General features: G+C 36.2%; 1 protein-coding gene across 5 annotated transcripts in view; it reads right to left on the bottom strand.

Annotated features, from left to right (window-relative positions):
* Positions 1-1,120: 1,120 nt before the first annotated feature.
* The window catches only part of ZFR (zinc finger RNA binding protein), an 88,991-nt gene continuing 77,200 nt past the window's right edge, over positions 1,121-12,911 (bottom strand). For 3 of the 5 annotated variants that reach the window (XR_004269320.1, XM_032279018.1, XM_032279019.1), the window contains 3 exons: positions 7,845-7,956; positions 7,629-7,726; positions 1,121-2,756 (listed from right to left, as the gene is read on the bottom strand). Coding sequence is in view for 3 of the 5 variants with exons in the window: in XM_032279018.1 (XP_032134909.1) it covers positions 2,577-2,756; positions 7,629-7,726; positions 7,845-7,956 (390 nt within the window). In the remaining 2 variants the exon portion in view is untranslated. The remainder of the gene's footprint in view (positions 2,757-7,628; positions 7,727-7,844; positions 7,957-12,911) is intronic. The other 2 variants (XM_032279020.1, XR_004269321.1) reach the window with 2 other exon arrangements.

The raw sequence follows: 12,911 nt of genomic DNA, 5'->3' as shown, positions 1-12,911 counted from the left end.
ATTAAAGCATGATCTAGTTTGTATCAGAACCACGTGCAGTTTTTTTCTTTTGAGACAGAGTTTCACTCTTGTTGCCCAGGCTGGAGTGCAATGCCATGATCTCAGGTCACTGCAACCTTCGCCTCCCAGGTTCAAGTGATTCTCCTGCCTCAGCCAGGCCTCCTGAGTAGCTGGGATGACAGGCTTCTGCCACCATGCCGGGCTAATTTTTGTATTTTTAGTAGAGACAGGGTTTCGTTATGTTGGCCAGGCTGGTCTTGAACTCCTGACCTCAGGTGATCCACCTGCCTCAGCCTCCCAAAGTGCTGGGATTACAGGCATGAGCCACTGCACCCGGCTTCTTTTTCTTTTTTGAGATGGATTTTTGCTCGTTGCCTAGGCTGGAGTGCAATGGTGCGGTCTCCCATGTAAACATTTTTTGTTTGTTTTGCTTTCGTTCTTGAAGGATGCATGTAAAATTTAAGAAAAAAAAATCTAATTTGAAACAATCTTACAATGATTGTTAAAAATGCAGCTAGGCAGGTATCAAGCTCCTGAGCTCAAGCAGATCTACCTGCCACAGTCTCCAAAAGTGTTAGCATTACAGCCAAGAGCCGCTATGCCAAGCCACCATCCTTCCCTTTGAAGGGAACTGTGAGAAATAAAATTCTGAAGGAGAGTAAATTGAGACCCAGAAAGATTTAAAAAAGGGAAAAAAAAGGCTTGCCCAAGTTAAACAGATAGTACAGGTTGAGTATATCTTAGCTGAAATGCTTGGGACCAGAACTGTTTTGGATTTCGGAATATTTATATTACACCAGTTGAGCATCCCTAATCTGAAAATCTGAAATGCCCTAATGAGCATTTCCTTTTAGACCCTCAAAAAGTTTCAGATTTTGACACTTTCAGATTTTTGGATTTGATACTCGATCTGTATGTGACAAATCTGGGAGAAAAGTCTGAGTGTCCTGTTCTATTTCCCCTGTGGTCTCCTATGGTTTCCTGGCCCTCTAAGACTTTGGGGGAAGATTCTTACCTTAGAAAGAAATTAAGCCAATACAGTATTTAATTAGGAAATGTTCTGAAAATTATATGCTTAGTCAACAAAGATTTGTCAGGAATAATAAGATGTAGTACTTAATAAATTTGAATATGATTTTACTGAAGCATACATTATTTCAAAGCAAAAGTAGTTTATGTTGTCAGTTCTAATATATAATACATTTAAGTCATTATATGAATTTAATTTTTTATTTGTGTATTTCACTGTAGTGCCGTGACAACAAAATGACATCTGTGTACCAGAGCATACATACATCAACAGTTAAGATGTAATTTTTTCATTACATCACTGCTAGAATATTTAGCTTTATGTAGGAGACATAAGCATGTAAGATGGCCACACCAAATAATTTTCTGTTTTTTTCTTAGATAATTTTAATTTTTTTTGTCAGTAATACTTTATCAACCTCACTGTTAACAGAACTGCAAATTTATCTGGGTGATGGGGTGTGTGGAGAAGATCAACTGTGTTACACTGTAATAGTTGCTAGAGTAATCTCACACACACCAACAAGGAACTGTCACCATAATTAAGGGCTAGTTACTGTTGTTAGTTGCACAATGATAAAGTTCTTTTGAAAATACTGGTTAGCCCACTTATATGTGAAAAATGCCCTTTCCACTTATACACAAGAAAAAAATATTCAGAAAGTTATTTTTGGCCTTGCTATGTCAAAAAGTCAACTGTACAAAGATCTACGTGTTAAACCTAAAATTATAGTTTTAAAAATCTATTAAAAACAAAAATGTCATGCATTTTTATTATCAATTATGCAGAGGCTTTAAAACTGTTGCAAGACCATATAGTATATATTAGCTTTTATACTGCTAATGCACAACTAACAGCAAACTTGATTAGATTAACAGAAATTTGTCTTAATTACACCTTTATATATCACACTAGAGACAAATGCCACAAGATCTGCAGAAACATTCAGTTCTGAGCACTCGAATGGCAGGATAACTTTTTGTGTTGTAATCCTTCACATACAGAAAAACAAAAAAAATTCTGCAGTCTCACGTTACAAAAAAACGTACTGCTGTAAAATATTAGGAAGGGGTAAAGGATATCATCTATAACACAAAGTAACTTACAACTAGTGTCAAAAAGCAAACAAAACCTCTAAATAAAAATATCAAAATACAAAGAGCAACTGAAGCACAAATCCTGCATTAAATACAGTAAAGATTTAATAAGACAATGCACTAGGTTAATAAAAGACACAAAAATGGGGGGGGGGGGAAGGAGGGGAGCTAGGGCAACCAGAAAATAAAATCAAAATAATGGGAAAAAATCAGAACCACTGTTTCCCCCTAGTCGGAGCACTTTTTTTTTTTTTTTTTTTTTTTTGGTGTCTTCCCATTCAAATAACACCTAACAGTATACATTTTTAAATGTCATAGAAAAACTTGGTTCTCCCATGAAATCCTTTAAATTCTTGATATATTTTTTTATGTAGACATTATTATGAATGAAAAACAGCCAACAAATGGGCACCTGTTGTTTTTTTTAACACTGAAGATTCACAGACACTTTAAAAGTTATCATAATCTTTCTTGTCTTTTTTCCCCTCAGCTTCAAATCCATCAACTCCATCACTATCCCTTCTTCGTTTCCTGTTGTTGTGGATGTTAAAACGTTGGCTCATTTGCGGTAATGGATCCATGCCTAGAACTTTGTGTATCTGGCGGAATGCAAGGAGTCTCAATGCAAACTGCAACAAAGAGTCAGAATTTTGAGTTAACCGGATAGACCCCAAGTAGTAATACTTATTACATTTACCTCCCTCCAAATGCAACATAAAAAAGCATGTGTAATGAAAGAAACATTTAAATGAATTAGTTTCACAAATGAAATAATGTGTAGGTTCTCATATTTTTATTTCCAGGCTTTTCTGTGTGCATGCCATTTTGTTTTCTTAAACATTAAGTTAAAAAAATTTAAATAAATTCAGTATTACGTTTATTTAAAAAAACAAAAAACACCATCCTGAAACTGCAAAAGAAAGTGTCTTTGTCACTGAGCAAGCCCCTCTTTTGTTCATATCCATATATTTTCCCAGTTTTTCATCAAATGCCCATGTTCACAGGGCTGCGGCATGGGCTGAACAAACATACACCTCCCCAGCTTTATAAAAAGGATCGCAATTCATTTTTTTTTTTCATTTAACCGTTCATTCATATGCTTGTTCATTTAGCAGATACCTAATTAAGCACTTAGCATATCTGACTGTAAACAACAAGCAAAATTTCTGCTTTCATAAAGCTTACATTTAGTGGAGCCAGGACACACACAAAAATCACAAAAATTATGAGAAGTGTCATCAAAAAAACAAGCAGGGTATTGAAAACAAAGAAAAATGGGAGCTACCTGCTTTAACAGAATGGTTGCTGATGGCCTCCCTAGGCATTTGGTAGACAGCACATAATTTAAGAACTGTAATTATATTCATGTGGATGTACCAAACTTATTTACCTAATTTTCTACTGGTAAACACTAGGCTGGTTCCAGTATTTTTATTACTGTACTACAATGAATGCCTGTTTTAAGATGTTTCTGTGTACTGAAGTGACAATTTCTGGAGAAGTAGCTTTTAATCAGTAGGACTGCTGAACATGTAAAAGTGAATACTGACAAACAACGCTCCCCAAAATTTATACTGATTAACGTATCCACTAGTAATACGTATGCAAGTCTGCTTCCCCTTCTGGATACTATAAATGGGAAAAAAAATTCTCACAGGTATGACGGGCCAAACAGTATCTAATTGTTATTTATAATTCTTTTTTTTTTTTTTTTTTTTTTGGAGACAGGGTGTTACTCTGTTGCCCAGGCTGGAGCACAGTGGTGCCATCACAGCTCACTGCAACCTCAATCTCCCTGGGCTCAAGTGACCTCACTCAGTCTCCCGAGTAGCCAGGACCACATGCCCGTACCAACACAACTGGCTAATTTTTGTATTTTCTGTAGAGATGGGGTTTCTCCATGCTGCCCAGGCTGGTCTTGAACTCTGCCCACCTGCTAGGATTATAAGCATGAGCCATTACGCCCAGCTATAACTTGTATTTTCTTTTTCTTTTTCTCTTTTTTTGAGATGGAGTCTCTCTCTGTTGCCCAGGCTAGAAGGCAGGGGTGTGATCTCGGTTCACCGCAACCTCCGACCCTCGAATGCAAGCAATTCTGCTATCTCAGTCTCCTGAGTGAGTAGCTGGGACTACAGGTGCCCACCATCACACCTGGTTAATATTTGTATTTTTAGTAGAGACTGGGTTTTACCATGTTGGCCAGGCTGGTCTTGAACTCCTGATCTCATGATCCACCTACCTCGGCCTCCCAAAGTGCTGGGATTACAGGCATGAGCCACTGTGCCTTGCCAAAATTTTTTTTTTAATAGAGATGAGGTTATGCTAATGTGCCAGGTTGGTCTTAAACTCCTGGGCTCAACCAATCCTCTTGCCTCGGCCTCCCAAACTGTTGAGATTACAGGTGTGAGCCACTGTGCCCGGCCCTAACCTGTTTTTCAAAGTGACTGCTGTTCAGACTATTTTAAATCCCTGCTCTGATTATGAGATATAGGATAGTTACTGGTTATAGTCATCCACATGGGAATTTATTGCTCCAAAACTTTTCCCCCAAGGTAAATAATTCTAGTTCCTAAGAATTTTGCCTCATACACATGCTTTGAAAATCCTGAAAGTCTCAAAGTCATCAGCAGTCAGGACTTGATACAGCATGCTACTTAGTCTGCAATTATTACAGACTTTTGCCAGTACTGAGTGTTTCTCTACCTCACTTAAGTTATAAGGCTGTTAATTTCCCAGGTAAGAACTAGGAATTTTTATCATCATAATATACTAACTCTTTGAGAGAAACTTATAAGATCCTTCCTAAATATAACAGAACAGGGTTTTCTTCTACATTAATAGAAAATATCCAAAGGTATCTCATATACAATAACAAGTATTTGTACTTTTTTTTTTTTTGAGACAAGAGTTTTGCTCTTGTTGCTCAGGCTGGAGTGCAATGGTCCAATCTTGGCTTACCACAACCTCCACCTCCCAGGTTCAAGCGATTCTCCTGCCTCAGCCTCCTGAATAGCTGGGATTACAGGCATGTGTCACCACACCTGGTTAATTTTTAAAAATTTTTAGTAGAGGTGGGGTTTCTCCATGTTGGTCAGGCTGGTCTCAAACTCCTGACCTCAGATGATCCACCTCCTTCGGCCTCCCAAACCGCTGGGATTATGGGTGTGAGCTACTGTGTCTGGCCGAATATTTAGAGATATTGCTACTAAGCTACTATTCCTTTTTTTGAAACAGAGTCTTACTCTGTTGCCCAGGCTGGAGCGCAATGGTATGATTTTGGCTCACTGCAGTGCCTCCTGGGTTCAAATGGTTCTCGTGCCTCAGTCTCTAGAGTAGCTGGTACTATAGGAGCTCATGCCACCACTCCCAGCTACTTTATTTTTAGTAGAGACAGGGTTTTGTCATATTGGTCTCAAACTCCTGACCTCAGGTGGTGGTCTGCCTGCCTCGGCCTCCTTAAGTGCTGGGATTACAGGCTTAAGCCACTTTGCCCGGCCCAGCCGATGCTAATATTATTAATAGTTTCTAAATGAAAGAATACTCCAATAAGTAAAACCAAGGTAGCATTTGAGGCTTTAGTGAGCACTCTACAATCTCTTGCTCTGCATGTGGTTTGTAGGTATTTCTAAGGTCAGGCAAGAAGAGAAAATTCTATCTCATTGATAGTTATTTAGCAGCAAACTAAATTTGAAGATTGATATGAATTATTCCCATACAAAGACATTTTGGAATTTTAATAATCATCAAAGATTAAAAGTTTATTTTACAATCTATTTCCTTCTTGGGAAGGGGTGATTAACCTTATAAATTTAGCCCTTTTAAAGGTACGTTAAACTATGTACACCTACCTAGAGGAAGGAATTTTATTAAATGACAAAGGCTGTATCTGGCAGAGGCAACTTGAAAAGGATCACTGGAGAAAAAACATAGTGGCATACAAGAATAAAGGTAGACACTATAGAAGGAAATATGGCATCATTCCAGAGACAAAGGAAGGAAGAGGGACATTAACATGGGAGCTACAGGCCACCAAAAAATAAACTGAAATTGACACTGGTGCTTCATATTTCATCAGTTATATACATTTATTTATATGTGCAAGTGTGTACAGCTCAATGCAATTTCATCACATATGCAGCCTTATGTGATGTAATCACCATCACAATCAAGATGGTCAACTGTTCTGTTGCCACAAGACCCCCTTTGGAGCCACGCCATTCCTTCCTATCCTTAACTCCTAGGAAGTACCAATCTGTTTCCTTCTCATGCAACTATTATTTCATGAGTGCTACATAAATGCATTATATATTATGTAACTCCTTCACTTTTAGTAAGAACACTTCTAAATGTTCTCCTAAAACCAGACCACTTTCTTTAAGGTCACATTTTTTGAAAAATAAGCATTCCTCTTAATAACGAATTTTGTTAGTTTTCAAGTGTTTCCCCCTGAATTTCTTTTCCCTTAAATTTATAACTAATTCTCATAAGTACCAAAGGGAGAAAGAAGAGACGCTCAAGGCAACTATCTTCTTCCTTAGAAAATTAAAGAAATAAAAACATCAAATGCATAAGAATTTGGCATGTTCTGGGTCTGTAAGATATCCATAAAAGTTCTACTACTACTATCTCTCCCCCAGTACAGTTTCTGGCATAACAATTTACATCTTTCAAATTCCAAATTATTCAAGATAATAAATCAAGATCTTAAATCCAACAACTCCCAAGTATCTTAGAGTGGATTATTGTTCATAGCTACTATGCTTTTTTCCCCTACTCAGCACATTTCTGGAATCAACAATGGAAAGCTATACCAACTTTAGGTTGATTATTTTTTCATTCATTTATTAGGTTCAACGTTTTCTCTTTTTCATAATTATTCTCTCAATAGGGTTAATAAGATGAAGATAATACCAGCTAACGTTTAAGATCCTTCCATAAACCAGGTGCTAGGATGGTTACACATATTAACTCATCTAATCTTCTCAACAATCCTGTTTGAGAAGATATTGCTTTTATATCCATATTATAGATGAGAGGGCAGAACTGGTAGTCAAATCCAGGGATTCTGTCTCCAGAGCCCTCATTTTTATTTGCTTTATTTGACAGTGGCAGGAAAGGTTAAATTATAACAATAATGACCATAAACACCACAGCAAATGACTTTTGTACAACCAGAGGACATAAGAATTTCTGCTGATCTTGATACATAATCTATTATCCAGATTCAATGAGACACTGAAAATATTACTCTATTTTTATAATATATAATGTGCTTACTTAGAAGTGGCCATATAACTAAATAATAAAATTTTGAACTCTATTAGTTAAATCTAATAGAATTTTTTGGGCAAGCTATTTTAATATCCTCTCTAAGGATTTGCTTACTACAGAAGCAGAAGAATAAATATTACATAGTGACTTACAATATTTAGGACAATAACAGAAAAATAAAACCTTACTGGAGTAACTCACTAGAGCTCTGGATTTGGGAATACTAGTACCTGTGCACTGGATGTAATGTCTTCACGCTGCTGGTCAGTCATTGTTGCCAAGGTATCAAAGGGATCCTTTTCACAAGGATCCAAAAGTCCAGGACTACCTACAACAATTACCACAGGGAGACAAAAGCATTAGCACTGTCTATTCATAAAAAAAAATATTCAACCAGCAAATGAGTAAATTTCATTTTACTTCGTTAAAAACAAAGTAAAAGTTACCTTTAAGAATAATCCCCGAAGAAATGCACTCAAAAACTCTTCTCAGTGCATCCCCAGGGCTCTGAGGGCTAGAAGCACTGCTGATTGCTTTCTCTACTAATAACTCCATAGCCTAAAAATAAAACATAAAAATGTGTTTAACAGCTTACCAATCAAAGGAATTACTCATTTTCAAACACTATAATGACAAACTAAAATTTTAAAGATTGAAAAGCTATATAAAACAAATCACAAAAACAGAAAATAAATATTACATATAATATAAAACTTTCAAAATTAAGTAATAAAAGTCAAGCAAAGAAAACAAAATTAAGGCAATACAAAATTTACATTTTGGAAAGACTTTGTAGTTTGTGCTTAATGGAGAAAAATGCAAGAGTAACAGATTTTTTTGTTTTATTTTTAATTACTACTAACCTTTATAATAGCTCTTAAAATTATTTGGATTATGAGGCTTCTCATTTGAAAAAAAATTCTTTAGATATCTGGGGTTCACACACATTTATTTTCTGATACCTGTAAGACTGCTAAGGGAGTTTGAGTAGACACTATTCTACTAAGTACAAGACTTTTGGTTTTTTCTTTACAAAAAATGGGAATCATTTAAATTTTCATTAGACACGGCCAGACTTCTATTACCTCTAAGGAAAATACAAATTATGTTTTCACAGTAAATTACAACTGAGAGACTAAAAATCTAAACCAATGAATAAAAGACAAAAATGAAAATATATATAGCCGGTGTGGTGGCTCACGCCTGTAATCCCAGCACTGTTGGGAGGCCAAGGGAAGCAGATCACTTGAGATCAGGAGTTCGAGACCAGCCTGGCCAATATGGTGAAACCCCATCTCTACTAAAAATACAATAATTAGCCGGCATGGTGGTGCGTGCCTATAGTCCCAACTACTCAGGAGGCTGAGGCAGAAGAATGGCTTGAACCTGGGAGGTGGAGGCTGCAGTGAGCCAAGGTTGCACCACTGCACTCCAACCTGGGCGACAGAATAAGACTCTGTCTCAAAAAAAAAAAAAAAAAAAAAAAGTAAGTATAGATTTAGAAAGTAGCAGCTGGGATCGGTGGCTCATGCGTATAATCCCAGCACATTGAGAGGCCGACTGCCTGAGCTCAGGAGTTTAAGACCAGCCTGGGCAAAATCCTGTCTCTACAAAAAAATCCAAAAAAAAAAAAAAGAAAAGAAAAGAGCCAACCCAGGGAGTGGTGTTTTGAAGGGTCTCATTAGAAAAATTTGTTTGTATTTAGATTTAAAAAAATTGAGATAACATTTAAGATTCACCCTTTTAAACAATTTAGTAGTTTTTAGTATATTTACAGAGTTGTTCAATCATCACCATTACCTAATTACAGAACATTTTCATGATCTCCAAAAGAAGCCACACACCCATTAGCAGTCATTCTCCATTCTCCGTTTCTTCTAGCCCTTGGCAACCACCAAATCACTTTATTTCTACAGATTTGCCAACTCTGGACATTTTATACAAATACATGGCTTTGTGTCTGACTTCTCTCACTCAGCATAACATTTAAGGTTTATCCGTGTTGTAGCTTTTACTTTAAGTTTAAATAAGACTACTAATAGCAGTTGAAAGAAACTAGTTTGGAACCACTATGAAATCCTTAAGATGATAATGAAAGCTGAAAAGACATTAGTGAGAACCCACACTTTTGGTTGTATACTAAAAAAGCTTACCGACTTACTTTTTAGAGGTAAAAACTATGTCAACCTATTCATTCTAAGGCCATTTCTCAGAATGTCTTTACATTTTAAGAAATGAGAATTTAAAGAAATAGTACACATTAACAGCTATGAAAAAATGATAGCTTCCAGTACGACTGGAAAAAAATTGAAAATAATGGATATTCACAATGATAAATGTAAGTCACAATTTAAAAAGAGAGCTCAGTTTATTCCACTGAAGAATACAGGAAGATGTTCAATATTCTTTGAGAAAGGGTCTCGCTCTGTCACCCAGGCTAGAATGCAGTGGCACGACCATGGCTCACTGCAGCCTCAAGCTCTTGGGCTCAAGTGGTCCTCCCATGTCAGCTCAGGATCCCTTGAGCCCAAGAGCTTGATGCTGCAGTGAGCCATGGTCGTGCCACTGTACGACTGGGGCAATAGGCGCAGTCACTGTGCCTGGCTAACTTTTGTAGAGACATGGTCTCACTATGCTGTCCAGGCTGGTTTCAAACCTGGACTCATGTAAACCAACTGCCTTGGCCTCCCAAAGCCTTGGGATTACAAGCATGCACCAAAGCATCCAGCCCCTCAAGACATTTTTCTTTTTTTATGGATTTTCATTTTTAAGTTGAGTTTTAATATTTTAGGGGATAAGCTTCAGTCATCTAGAAAACTCAATGCATGTGTATGGAATATCTCTCATTTCCAGACAAACCGAGTATTATTTTAAGATACGAAAAGACTGAGAGATCCTTGAGGATAAGATTAGTGTTACTCATTTTGAGCCCACTTTCCTAGCACATGTAGCCAGAATTTTGTAAATACTTAGTAAATGATTATGACAAGGAATGATTTTGGAAAGAATGTGGGAATAATCCTGACAACTCAGTGATAAAATAAATCAAGAGTAACAATTAACAAAATATTGATGTTGTGATTACACAAAATTGAAGTCATAAAATATATAACTTTTGATAAATGCCTCAAATTTTTACTGAGTAGTTTTGGCAAATATGAGAAAAGTGAGGATTAAATAATCAGCTGCAGTTTAGGTATGTCAAGACATAAAAATGTGTTTCAAGTAACTCAAAGCTTTTTCAAAATCTGTTTATTGATTTACTTTAAGAATCAGGCATTTCTGATTTATACCAGCAGGTAAAAGCAGAAATGAATTTTAAAAAATCAAGAAAAATAAATTATTTATGGCACACAAAAAGTCATTATACTTAAACATACACAATAAAACTAAGTAAACTACCTGCCTCTGACACCATTTTCTGTGAAGTAAGCAATGTAATTTTCTAAAGAATATAGCTGTTCTCCAAGCAGATGTCTATAGTTAAAAGAGCAATGAAAATAGACTATAATTCAAAAGTAAGAATATCAAAAATAAATAGAATCAAATTAAGAAAATGACACTTCAGGTTGTAATGGAAAGGGTCTTGGTAGCTATAATTATATAAGAGAATAACTTATTAAGAGTTGTTATAACTGGAGATAGAAAAAGCTCCTCATATTAAATGATTAAAAAATCAAGTATTGTTTAATATTTGCTTTAAAAATTTTTTAATTAAAAAATGTTTTTTACAGATGGGATCTTACTATGTTGCCCATGATGGAGTGCAGCAGTTATTTGCAGGCACAATCACAGTACACTGCAGCTGAGCTTGAATGTCTGGGCTCAAGTAATCCTATCTCAGCTTCCCTAGTAGCTGAGAGTATAGGTGAATGCCACTGCACTCAACTGAATATTTGCTTTTTATTTACTTTTTCAGAGACAGGATCTTGCTCTGTTTCCTAGACTGGAATGCAGTGGTGTGATTATAACTCATGGTAGCCTTGACCTCCTGGGCTCAAGTGATACACCTCAGCCTCCAGAGTAGGTGGTACTACAGGACCCACCAACCATGCTCAGCTAATTTTTAAATTTTTAAGAGATGAGGTCTTCCTATGTTGCCTGAGGTGGTCTTGAACTCCTGGGCTCAAGTGATCCTCCTACCTTGGCCTCCCAAAGTGATGGAATTACAAGCGTGAGGCACTGCACCCAACCCTATTTGCTTTTTAAAAACACTCATGAAGTATATTTTTTCCCTTCCCATCTCCAGTTATAATAAGAGTAACTCTTAGTAAGTGGCAGGCATCATGCTAAATGATCTCTTAGATGTATAATTTAATTCAAGATGAAAAAAACCCCATAAATTTAAGAGGTTAAAAACAGCTTTGTCCAAGGTCACGTAGCTAGGTGATAAAGCTGAGATCTGAACCCAGATCTTTCTGAATCAAAAAGATTTTTTTTCTTTCTCACTATGTTTCAATAAGTATCTTTCATTAATGGGTGATCCAGAGAGAAAACATTAACTAGTTTCCTTGAATATTAGTTTCCAGCTCTGGTAGAGCTAAAGACCTGTGTAAAACAAAACAAAGCCACCTGATGAGATTGAAGTAACACAGGCACTTTCACTGGTGGGAGTGTAAACTAGTAAAACCTTTCTTTAAAGCACAATGGCAAGCTCTATCAAAATTTTAAAAGACACACGTTAATTAGTCCAGCAATGTGAGTACTAAGAATTTACAATAGGGCTATTACTACATCACAAAAGCACAAAAAATATTCTGCCCAGCTCTAAGTTTGTAACAGACTAGAAACAATCACTAGCACTAGGAGTTCTGGTTAAGTAACAGTAGTAGTAGCAGTTATCTAACTCTTCATATAGCTACCACTTATTGAGTATTTAGCCTCATTAAGCAATGTTCTGGGTCTTCACATGTATTAACCAATTCTAATTATTATAATCATGTTCTGAAGGCAGATATAACCATCATTCTCATTTTATAGATTAAGATGTTTATGCTCTTAAAATATGATTTTATGAATACCCCAACAATAGGCAATTGTATATACAAAAGCCACTTACACAGTCCAGTTGACATGGATTATTATTGATAACATGCAAAAAGACTTTGATTTGTAAGCCCATTTGCAGGCTGTTGCATTTTTGTAATATATTTACTCACAGCACTTTATTTCATATGGTGAAATGTAGGAAAGTCTTAATAAAAATGGTCATGACTTGCAGGGAAAACATTTACTTACAGCTTTTAGTGAATTGGGGGTGTGCATACAGTTAAATAGATGATTTTGGTAGGGGGTACCCAATGCTGAGTTAGTTCATGTACCATTTAGTGATTCTTTTGTAAGCTGAAACTGTTTTTTGCCCTGAGATGTTACTGTCCTATCATTTTAGAACTCTCTGTTGTTTCTATCAGCAACAGCCAGAAGAACTCTTGGTACAAGCTACCACCACTAAAATCTGTATTACTTACAAATGCCTCTGAAAGCCAGTAAAATATGTAAAAAGAAATGTTAAC

The sequence above is a fragment of the Sapajus apella genome, unplaced genomic scaffold (genome assembly GCF_009761245.1).
Source record: "Sapajus apella isolate SASKATOON/1434 unplaced genomic scaffold, GSC_monkey_1.0 scaffold11, whole genome shotgun sequence".
Taxonomy (NCBI): Eukaryota; Metazoa; Chordata; class Mammalia; order Primates; family Cebidae; genus Sapajus; species Sapajus apella.
The sequence above is the reverse complement of the archived record's forward strand: the minus strand, read 5'-3'. Positions and strand labels throughout refer to the sequence as shown.